This window comes from Bactrocera neohumeralis, chromosome 4, assembly GCF_024586455.1.
Source record: "Bactrocera neohumeralis isolate Rockhampton chromosome 4, APGP_CSIRO_Bneo_wtdbg2-racon-allhic-juicebox.fasta_v2, whole genome shotgun sequence".
Taxonomy (NCBI): Eukaryota; Metazoa; Arthropoda; class Insecta; order Diptera; family Tephritidae; genus Bactrocera; species Bactrocera neohumeralis.
In genome coordinates this window covers 43,054,868-43,067,343 of record NC_065921.1, presented here as the reverse complement: position 1 = coordinate 43,067,343, position 12,476 = coordinate 43,054,868, and the positions used below count along the sequence as shown (strand labels likewise).

Sequence of the window (12,476 nt, the reverse complement as noted above, 5' to 3'; positions counted from 1 at the left end):
ATATATGAGATATGTATCTAAATACAATATTTCATGCGAATGGCCGAGTTGGTGGTTGGATAGCTGCTGTTTTAAGTTATTGTTGTTGCTGACTCTTTGCGATAGCCCACAGTTGTTGTTGTTGCTTGTTTTTTGTATTTTATTGTAGCTCCAGCTTTTTCTTGTTGTACACAATGCTGACGTTCTTCTTGTTGCCTTTTTGTATTGTTTGACAGACGTGCGCTGACGCTGACAGCGCTGCCGCCAAACAAGCACACATACATGTATACATAAGCACATGTATGTACATACATATGTATATGTATATGGATGTATCTGGGAGATACTTGCACGTTCGCTAAACTCGTCACATGCGATATATTTTCAGTTTTAATGTGCACAACGGCGGCTTTCGGCGAGTTCAATTTCTATACCACTTTGTGTATACCGAGTAAATATGTTTTGTAGGCATGTAAATATGTACATATGAATGTATGACTGTGTGTTAGCCTTACCTACCGATTTCCGTGTGAATCCCTGCATTTTTGCGCCGCTACACCTCAGCTGTAGTGGCATTGTTGTTGGAGCACGCGTGTGCATACATACCGTACATATTTATGTGTACGTGTGTACCGTTAATGTTGACGAATATGCATAGCAGCGCTATTGCCAGCCACCATTAGCGCTAACGCCAACTGCAACCAGAGAATGTGGCAGAACCAGCCAACCAACGAACGAACCATCAATCCATCCGTACGAACGTCCGTCCGTTCGTCCATCGCATGCCAGCAACGCAGCTGGTGGCAGTGCTGATGACTTTGTTGGTGTTATGGCGACATTGTATTCATTCGCATTGTACTCCACATTGTGTGCACAATCCGACGTGCGAGCACGCACATACACACACACACACACACACACTGCATATGCCGAAGTATAGAAAGAATATCCATATATAGCCCAGTCGTATTTGCTCATTGTACAGTAATCGATAAACTTAATGAGCTCACTCGCATTCGGCGTCGCACCAAATCACTCACTTCACTCACATTCAAACATAATTGCATACATATGTGCATATGTGTATATTTCGTGTGACCCCACCAACGCTCTAGCGTACACTCGTTCCTCTGTTGGCAGTTCGTTATTGCACGAATGTGAAATGAAATTAATTTCTATAACTAAACAAGAATAACGGACTGCGTTTAGATTGACTAAACGACTGCCTAAATGAACATACATATGTATGTAGGATGTGTATATACTCACAGTTTTCTACATACATACATATGTACATACTTAGGTACTTACTGAGTAAGTGCTAATACTGCTTTACATGCTCATTAGTATTCAATACTCTAAAGCTATCAGTGCTATGTTCGATATCGTTGCACTTACATACAAAAAACAATTAAAAATATAACTAGTCAATTGAAAAGTCTCCGGCTTGCTATATGAAAACATATTTTTTTGACAAAATTTGATGTGATACACAGATTCCAACTTTTCGATACCATTTTTGTAGTAAGACATGTGCTTTGCGTCAAAATAGGCCTCAGCTCCGGCGATCACCTTTTCATTCGACGAAAGTTTCTTCCCAGCGAGCATTCTTTTGAGATCTAAGAACAGGAAATAGTCGCTGGGGATCTGGATAGTATGGTGCATGCGGAAACAATTCGAAGCCATCGTTTTCGCGCATTTGTGGCACAATACATTGCCTTGGTGAAACAACACTTTCTTTTTCTTCACATGCGGTCATTTTTCGGTGATTTCGTTCTTCAAACAATCCAAAAACGCTGTGTAAGTCCTTGTTTATGGTCCTTCCTTTTTCAAGGTAGTCAATAAAAATGATGCAGTCCACTCGGATGACTGTGGATTCAGAGTTAAATGATATAGCCATGTTTCATCCATTGTCACATATCGAGGCAAAACTACGGGTTTATTACGCTTAAACATCTCCAAACACTGCTTCGAATCATCTACTCTCCTTGTTCTTGGTGAAAAGTGAGCTCGCGCGGCACCCACTTTGCACAGAGCAAATGTGAATGATATGATGTACACGTTCAGTTGATATTTTTGATATTTCGTCGGTAACAAGTTCACCGTCTTCGGTGCTCATTTCACTACGTCTAAAGTTAGCATACCTAGCGATGATGGTTGATATTCCAAAGCTGTGTCCGGAAACTCCTCATTAAGCCAAGTGTTTCCTTCAACTGTATTTTTCCTTTCAAAGAGCAATATTTTATCAATGCTTCTTATCCGTTTTTTTACAATAACAAAAGTTGCTTCACTCAAAATGGTATACAAGGTCTGTCGCAAAAGAAACAGGACTGTTAAAAAAAAAAAAACGACAAAAAATATTTTTCAAAAGTTATATTTTTTTATTCAAAGTTGTTTCCTTGTGCTTCGATACAGCGTTTAGCCCGGTCAATTAGCATTTCAAATGAGTGTTTAAGGTCATTTTTCGGAATGCTCTTGAGAATATCGGTCGTCGTCTTTTGGATAGCTGAAATGTCCTAAAACCAGTGTCCTTTCATGGGCAAATGAAGTTTTCCAAATCGGTAAAAATCACAGAGTGCCAGATCAGGTGAGTGATTAATGGTTAATATGGAGTTTTTTGTCAAAAAATCAGTGACAAGCGTCGACCGATGACACGGCGCATTATCATGCAACAGGCGCCAGGACTCTGCCTCACGGTATTGTGGTCGAGCACGACGAATGCGTGACAAAAGACTCTTCATAACACCAAGGTAAAACACAGCATTAATCGTTTAACAAATCAGCACTGTCTTTATTTTTGACTTCTCAAGACGACCGACTTCTGACCGTCACAGAGGTCCTCACGACCTTCTTGGAATCGCTTAAACCACTCATGCACATTACTAAGGGATAGTCACTGATCACCATAAACTTTTTTCATCATTTGAAATGTTTCAGTAAACGTTTTCCCAAGTTTAAAACAAAATTTAATATTCGCTCTTTGCATTTTACGACCGATGACCAAAAGCTGCTGTCACTTTTTGATCGATAACATCGATTGTAGTTATCCAATTGTCTTGAAATTTTTACGAAATGTCAACAAGAGATCAAACTTTTTATTTCATATACCCACCAATAGGTGGCGCCAGCAGAAATAGTTATATTTCAAAAGTTCTGTTTCTTTTGCGACGGACCTTGTAATTCACAAACCAATGATCCGACAGCTGTCAAATTTATACACGCACCTTTTTAAGGTTTATAATGTTTATTCATTCTGTTTATTCATTCGTCTACATTCGTCTTCAAAATAGTCCCCATTCAATATTTTGCACTTATGCCAGCGCTTCTTCCAATCGTCCAAAAACTTCTCAAATTTGATTTTGGGGATAGGTTGTAGATAGCTCAGTGATGCCCTTGTATTATCACTTATGCTTGTAAAACGTTGGCCTTTTTAAGGTTCTCTTTGCTTGTGGTAATAGGCAAAAGTCACAGCAGCTGCTTAAATCGGTACATCTCAGTAGTGCCTTGCGATTTTCATAATGGATAAAAATATCGAACAAGGAATTTATCTCAAATTTTGTATTTCTAACCAAATTTCGTGCGCGGAATCGTTGCGAATGTGGGAAAAGACTTACGGTGATTCAGTTTTATCAAAAACACAAGCCTACTAGTGGTAGGTTAGGTTAGGTTAGGTTAGGTAAGACGGCTGATCGGAGATCGCACATGGACTAGAAGTAGTCCTTTGTGAAGCCGTTGAAACTCGAACTCCCGTGTTCGAACTTAGAGATCGGCAAACCGTTTAGTATCCAATACAAATTTACAGAGGCGCTTAATTTCAATGCCCGCCAGAGCGGTGGGATATCTGAAAGTATGTGCCCCCAAGTGCCTCAGTCTTGATCTCCCAAAAGCGGGGCAGTCAAGAAGGAAGTGCTGGCTAGTTTCCACTGCATCTTCTTCCAAGCAGCTTCTGCATGCGGCGTCCAGTAAAATTCCCAGTCTTACAGCGTGTATGCCAATGGGACAGTGGCCCGTCAAGAGCCCCATCATTAATGAGAGGCTAGCCTTGTTGAGGGCAAAGAGATCCCTAGATCTCCTTCGATCTATCTTTGGCCAAAAGGCTTTTGCGACCGCGCAGGTACTAATACTGGCCCATCGCTGACCGAGCAGCCGCGAGGCCCAGCTATCTAGTAGTAGAACACAAAAGGATGCCGGAGCACCTACCCGTTCCCATTCTACCGATAGTGATTCTAGGGTGCCTTTCCTTGCTAGCTCATCACCTTTGCAGTTACCCGCGATTCCGCTGTGGCCCGGCACCCATACAAGTCTTATAATGAAAGCTCTCGCCGCCAGAGACAGTGACGCCAGACACTCTTCGACCAGCCCTGAACGCACTGTGAATGAGTTCAAGGCTAGAATCGCCGCTCTGCTATCCGAGTGAATGGTCACCTCCCTGAAGTTAGACGCTCTACTGAGCAGCATATCTGCTGCTACCTTGATGGCTGCAACCTCAGCCTGGAAAACACTGCAATAGTCGGGAAGTCTGAAGCTGGATTTTATGGAGAGCTCCCGACAGTACACTCCTCCACCAACCTTCCCCCCAAGCTTCGACCCATCCGTAAAGAAGCTTGCTGCCTCTCTCCTCCAACGGCTTCTTCCCTGCCAAGCCTCCCTCGTCGGTATATGTGCAGAGAAGGAGCCACCGGAGTTCGATATGGCGACTCCATGATCCAGGTGATCCGGTATGCAGTCGAAGCTTGTGAGGATATCCGAGTGTTCAGATACCCGCTCCTTTAGGAATCCATACTCCCTGAGCCTAATGGCCACCTTTGCGGCCATACACCTTCCGGCAATATCCACCGGCGTTATGTTCAGAATTGCATTAAGTGCAATGGTTGGGGTGGACTTTAATGCACCACATATGCTGATGAGCGCAGCTCGTTGAACGCTCTCAAGTTTCTTTGCAAGTGTGATCTTCTGTAAAGCCCTCCACCACATGAAGACTCCATAGAACATTATGGGCTTGACTATGGTGTCATAGAGCCAGAGTACCACCTTCGGTGAGAGGCCCCATCTCTTGCCAATAGCTCCTCTACAGCAGTAAAGGGCAATCGATGCCTTTTTGGCTCTCTCCTCGATATTCGGCTTCCATGAAAGCTTTCTATCCAGGATGAGCCCTAAATACTTCACAGTATCCGCCGGTTGCAAGCGAATACCTCCCAATAGCGGCAACGGCGCCTCAGGGATCTTGTATCTTCTACTAAATAAAACCATTTCTGTTTTATTTGGATTTATGGCGAGTCCACTTTCGACCGCCCATTTTGTTACCACGCCGAGATATCCCTGCGTCAACTCATACACGGTGCTTAGAAACTTTCCTTTCACCATAAGTGCTACATCGTCTGCATAGGCAATAACCTTGCAGCCAAGATCCTCCAGTCTTTTGAGGTCGTTAACGACTAGAATCCATAGAAGAGGGGAAAGAACCCCTCCTTGAGGGGTTCCCCTGCTTACCCTCCGCCGCGCACTCGCGCTGCCCCATTCTGTTTCAACCACTCTGTCGCACAGAAGACTGAAAATGAGGTGCTTGAGGTTCGATTCAACCCCAAGACCATCTAGAGCAGTTACGACTGCCTCTGGCAGGACATTGTTGAAAGCTCCCTCAATATCAAGGAAGGTCCCAACTGCGAAGTCCTTAGCCTCAATTGCTTCCTCAAGCCACGACACGATAGTGTGCAAGGCAGTGTCCACCGACCTTCCTTTACGATACGCATGTTGCGCTCCTGATAGATAGTCCCTCGGAATGCGCCTTCTCAAATACCAGTCCAGCAGTCTCTCCAAAGTTTTTAATAAAAAAGAGGAGAGAAAGTGGTACAAAGCCTTCAAAGACGGTTGAGAGATCGTTGAGGACATGCTTCGTTCTGGATGACCTTCGACCACTTCACCTCATGAAAATACTAAAAATGTGAATGACATGGTGCTAGAAAATCGTCAAGCAAGTGTTGGAGAGATGACAAGAGACCTTGACATCTCTTGCTGGTCCGTGCGAATGATATTGGTAGATATTTTGGGTAGAAACGCGTTCTTGCTCAACTCGCCCCAACGAAGCTGATTTTTTTTTTTTTTTTTTCAAAAAGTGTACAGTAAACAGGTATCTTTGGACATGCTTGATGGAGAGCATTATAACTGCCGAAGAGACATGTCTTTATGAGTTTGACATGCAAACAAGTCAATAGTCATCGGAATGGATGATGAGCAAGATTTGGCTCCGTGTGATTTTTTCTGGTTCCCCAAACTGAAATCGTTCCTCGGTGAAACTCGTTTTCAGTCGATCAAAGAGATAAAACCAAATTCGCTGAAGGAGCTGAAGGCCATCTCAAAAAGTGTTTATGAAAAGTGTTTCGAGGACAGGAAAAATAATTGAAAATAATTGGCATAAGTGTATTACATCTGGTGAGGATTACTTTAAAGGCGACAAAACAAATATTGAGGAATAATTAAATATTTGCGTTTTATTTACAATTTCCGGTTACTTTTTTGTCAAACATATCTCAAAAACTGACGAACAAATTTTTATAGTCCCTAACAACATCACCTTAAAAATCGCTGGATCGAAACCGATTTTAGACCAATAGTCGCTTGGGCAAAGTCATTTAGAATGACTTCCAGTACATTTTAATAAATCCACAAATCACTCGGAGCATAGTTTGGTCCAATAGTATCAATGATCATTGAAATATTTGAAAGAATATATGGGAACTACTTAACAATGATCTCTCTTGGCTCAATTGTTGCAAGCAACGCACAATGTATATAAACGAGTGTATTTCTGGCAAAGTCGAAGTCGAAGGACCGGAACCCTAGCAGTTAATAACAAGTTTGACGATGCAACTAATCAATATACTAGTTCTTGTCCACTACCTGTAAAGTAAGTATAATAACAAAGATTTCAAACAGATGTGGTTGCCACCTTTTAAAATGCTGTCATACCTTCAAATTCATTTGAATTGCAAGACAAGTTTTAATAAAGTGGAGATGTGCTCTTCCCAAGTTCTTCAAAATTTGTTTTTTCCTCTTTACTACAAATATTTTTATCTAATAAATATTTCGAAACATTTTTATAACGCAGTGTCGGGAATTTATTGTCAAACCCAGCAGCAAAACTTTGTGCTCTGCCGTCCACTAAATTATACATGCATAAAGCTTTCTCACGCTAATCGCTCCCGGCGTTTAGAATTTTTTACATGGAAAAACCTTTAACGTTTAAAAATTTGTTTTCCTCGTTTCATTCAAAGCCGCTGGATTTGAGCTGTCATAGCCGAATGGCGGTCGGGGGTGTGTGCACAGAGCTGCAGGCGAATCGAGCTGTTGGTAATGACGCCAGTGACTTGCAATCTCCGCACACTGTGTACACATACACACCTCACTTAGGGTGACTGGTTGGCTGGGCTCTCCCGATTCCAATTCCACTTAGTGTGTAATGCATTTGGAATTGAATGCAACAACTAAGATGAGAAAAAAAGTATATTTTATAAATATTTTACTATACTCACGTATGAGTGCCACTGAGTAGTGCCAGAGAGCTAGAGAGGGACAGAATGCATTACATATGAGAGTGCAATGTGGGTGGTTGAGGGGTGAGGCTGGTGATCGTTGTCTATGAGGGCGTGAGGGGCGCTCCGGAACGCATGTCGGTAGAAATGTAAAGAATTGTGTTGGCTATCAGATTTATTGATGCTGCCAAGTATTATGGTATACCAAGAAAAATCTAACAACAACAAGCATTGTAGAGGACGAGTAAGAATGGTACAAGTGAACGAATGAAATATGTATGTATATGTTTGTGTCTGTATATACATACATTTCACTGAGTAACAACAACAAAACTTAGTAAGTTTATGCGATGTTGCACCGATTCGTAAGTAAAGCAAGCAGAAAAAATTTATTTTTCTTCGAATGGCAGTTTATGTGAAGTGTGTGTCCATATATATTTCTACAGTTACGAAAAATTACAGTGCTTGTTAATCGTTATAATTGAATTTTGCTAATATTAAGGGGAAAAGCACCAACAAATCATAAGATATAGCAACTCTGAGGATATTTTATTATAAGTACCGTTATACTTCGCACGGTTGCATTGATGAAAAAACAGAATTTTCGTGAATTTGTTTATTTATTGCTAATAAGTTATCGCAATTCCAAAGAAATAGTGAGCTTTTATTAAAAGTTTTACTTTACTACTCTGCTAGGTACTTGTCCACAGCTTCTTCTTCCATAAGTGGTTGATCCTTGATATTGTGCTTCCATTTTTTGAAACTGAAACAATCCCGACGGCTCTTGGCTTTTACCAGAATGAAAAATATGTTCTGATATTATTCATAGCGTTCCGAGAACCAATTCCTTTTAGAAAGGAGTTTTTGTGACGTTGGTCGGAGAAACGATCGATCCCTTAAGCATTAGCGGATCAAGAATATAATTCTGGCAGTTTTTTCTTCAAACATATCTTTAATTTTGATGTTACTTCGTAAGTTCTTCTGAATTCGAATTAAAATCTGCGATTTTAGAGAGACTTTAGTACTTAAAACATAATAGGGTTTACTAGGGACAAATCTAAGGTAAGTGGTTGTCAATAAATGCTTTTACTTTTGAACGTCAATATAACTTTTGAATAACTAAACTAAACTATATAACTTAACGAACTGACATCTACAAACACCCTGAACAGAGTCTATTTGCCATGATGATTGTAACAACCAAAGGGAAATCTTTAAGAGCCTATAAAGTATTTATATCAATTGAAAATCTCCGGCCTTCCATAGTAAACAGATGTTTTTGCTAAAATTCGTTTTTTTTTATTCAAGGATGATGCACTGATTATAGCGACCTTCCAGCTTTTTGATACAATTTTTGTAGTACGATTTGTTCTTTGCTTCAAAATAGTGTTCAGTTTCGGAAATCATCTTTTCAATCAACGAAAATTTCTTCCCACCAAGCATGCTTTTGAGATCTCAGAACAGAAAATAGTCGCTGGGGACCAAATCTGAAGAATACGGTGAATGTGGAAGCAATTCGAAGCCCACCAATTCATTTTTTTTTATCATCGTTTTCACTGGGTTTTGACACGGTGCATGGTCTTGGTGAAACAGCTTCTTTTTTCTTCAAATGCGACCGTTTTCGGTGATTTTGTCCTTCATACATAAGTTCCAATAACGCTATGTAGTAGTCGTTGTTGATGGGCCTTCCGTTTTCAAGGTACTTAATAAAAATTATTCCTTACGCATTCATATCCTTGCCAGCAGACTAGCTGTGTTTTCCTCGCTTTGCAGCGGGTTCATCGTGTTCAGTCCAATCGAATTACTGCCGATTGGACTTCAGAGTGTAAAGATGGAGCTGTGATGTTTTACGGTCATCCTAAACTATTTGTGGACTTTTTTGATGGTTTCGTCGGTAACAACGTCTTTTTAGCTATCTGACAGCTGCTAAATTTATAAATGTGCCTCTTTAAGGTTGAGGCTAACTAAAAATTATATGAATTTAATTTTAGTAGCGCCATCTATATATCAGGCCGGGCACTCTTCAATTGACCTATTATTTGCTCATTTTCGTGCTGTGTCGTCATCAAGAAGGGGGTATCCTATCCGAGGCTGTTATTACCTTTTCATTGGTGGCGTTTTTACGTGGCGGGTCACAAACCCAGCGTGCTCGCCTTAAAAAGGATGTTTTTTGGCCATCCAGAGGATACTTGGTGGAAGACAGTCGTGAGCTGCTTGAGCCGAATGTAATCGTTTCTGGCCACTTCCAAGTAAATGAAGCTTAGAGAACTTTCCTCACTTGCGAGAACTTCTACACATGACTCCATCCTCATATGTACTTCCCTTAATTTTTGAAGTATTGATCTGAAACTTCGCATATATAATTTTCTATCCAAGAAGCTGCTCATTTGTCGAAACTGACGATATCGGACCCCTATAACACATAGCTGCCATAAAAACTGACTGATCTGATCAAAATCATGTCCTCGTATGAGAAACTATTTTGTTTGAGAAGTTATCTTCACGAAATATGGCACATATTTTTATCCTAGGTCATGATAAAATCTCCAAAGATATTCTTTAGATCAGTTATTTTTAGGAAGTTTGGCACTAATTTTACAAAGGCAACGCTAAATCTCAGAACATTCCCTAAAGAGAGTTTAAAAAGTTTTCGACGAAGTTTGTAATAACCAGAAGGAAACATTCGTGAGTCTGTAAATTAAAGTATATGAACTTATCAAGTATAATTGTGAAAATTTCGGAATGAAGACGTCTCTATTATAACTTTCTCTTGTCAACATATTCTTTACTGCAATTGCTCTTCTGTTGCCATTTCCTTTCTCTCAGCTGTACATACACCTAAATGTACATACATATATGTATGTATGAGCTAAGGCGTACAAAAGTTGCTGAAACGCAAAGTGATACCATTGCAGAAGAATTGGAAGAAGGTGCCAGCGAGCGGGGGTGCAAGCTGAATTGTATCAGGAGGACCCTTATTGTTGGCTCTAAGTGCTGTTGGAGGAGTAAAGTGCTACCAACATTACGTACATATTTGTACTTATGCATACACTTGCGCACTTATAAATTCTCTTGCAACGAATTCTACGTGGGCTTACTCATTTATTTGTTGCGTCTGTTGATATGTATGAGTGTGTTGGTGTGTTTGAAAAAAATACATTGCGGATGTGCAACTCGTAGGCAGCAGGCTGCTAAAGCCATGCAAACATATTTACATATGTGTACTGTAGTTTTTGTTGTTGTTACTGCTTACATTGCGACGAGCAAAGTCAGCACACGAAAGTTCGTGCAATGAAAACAAATTGTATATGGACACAACAACAAAACTATTATATAAAAGTCACTTACGAATTGAGCCCAGTTCTGCCGAGCACACGATTGTGAGAACACATGTGTTTGTATGTATGTATGCATATGTGTATATGTGTCCCCAAGAGAATGACTTGACAGTTTTTTTCCTGCTGCCGCTAAAGCCGCTGTTGTTGTAAATGGGTATGTTGTTGCTCCCTGCCATTGCTGCTGATAAAGTCTCATTGCTGGCCAAGAATACGTGTGCACAAGAAACACACGTCAAATCCGCATTCAATTAAAAACGACCGAAAGCAAAAAAAAAACAACGAAACGGAAAAGTACAGAAAAGTAAGACAAAACGAGAAATTAAGTTTTGCTCCAGAAAAAGAATAAACTCAAATCTGCAAAGCAATGAAAAGTACAGAAATACTCGCATACTTCCAAATGTACATACATACATACATACATATGTTGTATATATATAAACTCGATGCAAAAGAAGAACTTGGCAGCGTCGGATGCCAAGATATCAATGGCAGTCGAAGTGAAGATTTATGAAATTATAAAACCAGCGGCTAATAACGATCGTAACCCGAAAGAAACCCTTGGAAACTCAAGAGCAATTAGAACACTCTTTTCTCAGAGAACTAATTGAAATTTTAGCATTTTTTTCAATACATATTTGCGTATGAATTTCAAAAGGAAAAATATCCTTTCTGCTTTGTTCATACCAGAGATTGTTCCTTCCTTCCTAATAGCATTTTCCGAAAGATCATTATCATTCGCGGATTTTTACTAAGGTCAAAAGTCTTGGCTTTTTCTTCGAGTCTCATACGTTATTATGAATAGTAATTAAAGTCATTATGTATTCTATTGTGTGCTCCATATTTTGACTATTCCTCGGCCCATATGTCTATGCATAAGATACCAAAGCAATTATGTGTCTTTATAAAGGTTCTTTACTTTTTTTTTAAGAAAAAAACACAGAAACTTCAAATTTATTGGAAAATGTTTGTTATCATCTAAAAAAACATTCTCTGGCACATATTTTTTCAAGATTATCTCTATCAAATATTGGCCGAGGCTACGTCTCAATTAGTCCATCCGTTGAATCCAACTTCTTCGTCCCATATGCTTGTTTACATACCTATTGAGCTAGAATGGGCCGTATCGCTGAATGAAATTTGGCTCGAAAATGTCGGATCTTTTTGAAGTTTTTCAAGAGTTCATAGAGCAAAGCGATGTCGCTTGGGAAGGTCGAGCGGCTTCAGTTCTTGCACAAGCTGTATTTTGTACGCTTTCAATTTAAGACTTAAAATGCGCCAAGTCGTTCCACACCACAGCCCGGGTTGCTGCGAACGTCGCCGAATTGACTGTCCATGGTCTTCCTGTGCACTCTCAGCTACGGCTGCTGTATTTTCTTCACTGTGTGCTGGACGTGGTCTATTCGGTCGAATACTATCCAATGATGAATGATGGATCTCATTATGGGTGATGGTGGTGGGAATAGTATGCTCAGTAGGCCGATTAAGTTGACCATAAGTTGAGCGAAGCGCCCGAAACACTTTCTTTACAGAAAGTGAATTTTCGTAATAAAGTTGAACGATTTGTAAACGTTGTTCAGGTGTAAGTCTTTCTATGATGAAAAGCCAATCAATACTGAATAAAAATTACATA

General features: G+C 40.2%; 1 protein-coding gene across 1 annotated transcript in view; it reads right to left on the bottom strand.

The window, feature by feature from the left end:
- LOC126755701 (myb-like protein P) overlaps positions 1-5,497 on the bottom strand; it is a 37,229-nt gene extending 31,732 nt beyond the window's left edge. Inside the window, exons 1-2 of the mRNA XM_050468449.1 lie at positions 5,470-5,497; positions 5,284-5,414 (exon numbers count right to left, since the gene is read on the bottom strand). Coding sequence (XP_050324406.1) covers positions 5,284-5,414; positions 5,470-5,497 — 159 coding nt within the window. The remainder of the gene's footprint in view (positions 1-5,283; positions 5,415-5,469) is intronic.
- Between the last annotated feature and the right edge of the window lie 6,979 nt (positions 5,498-12,476).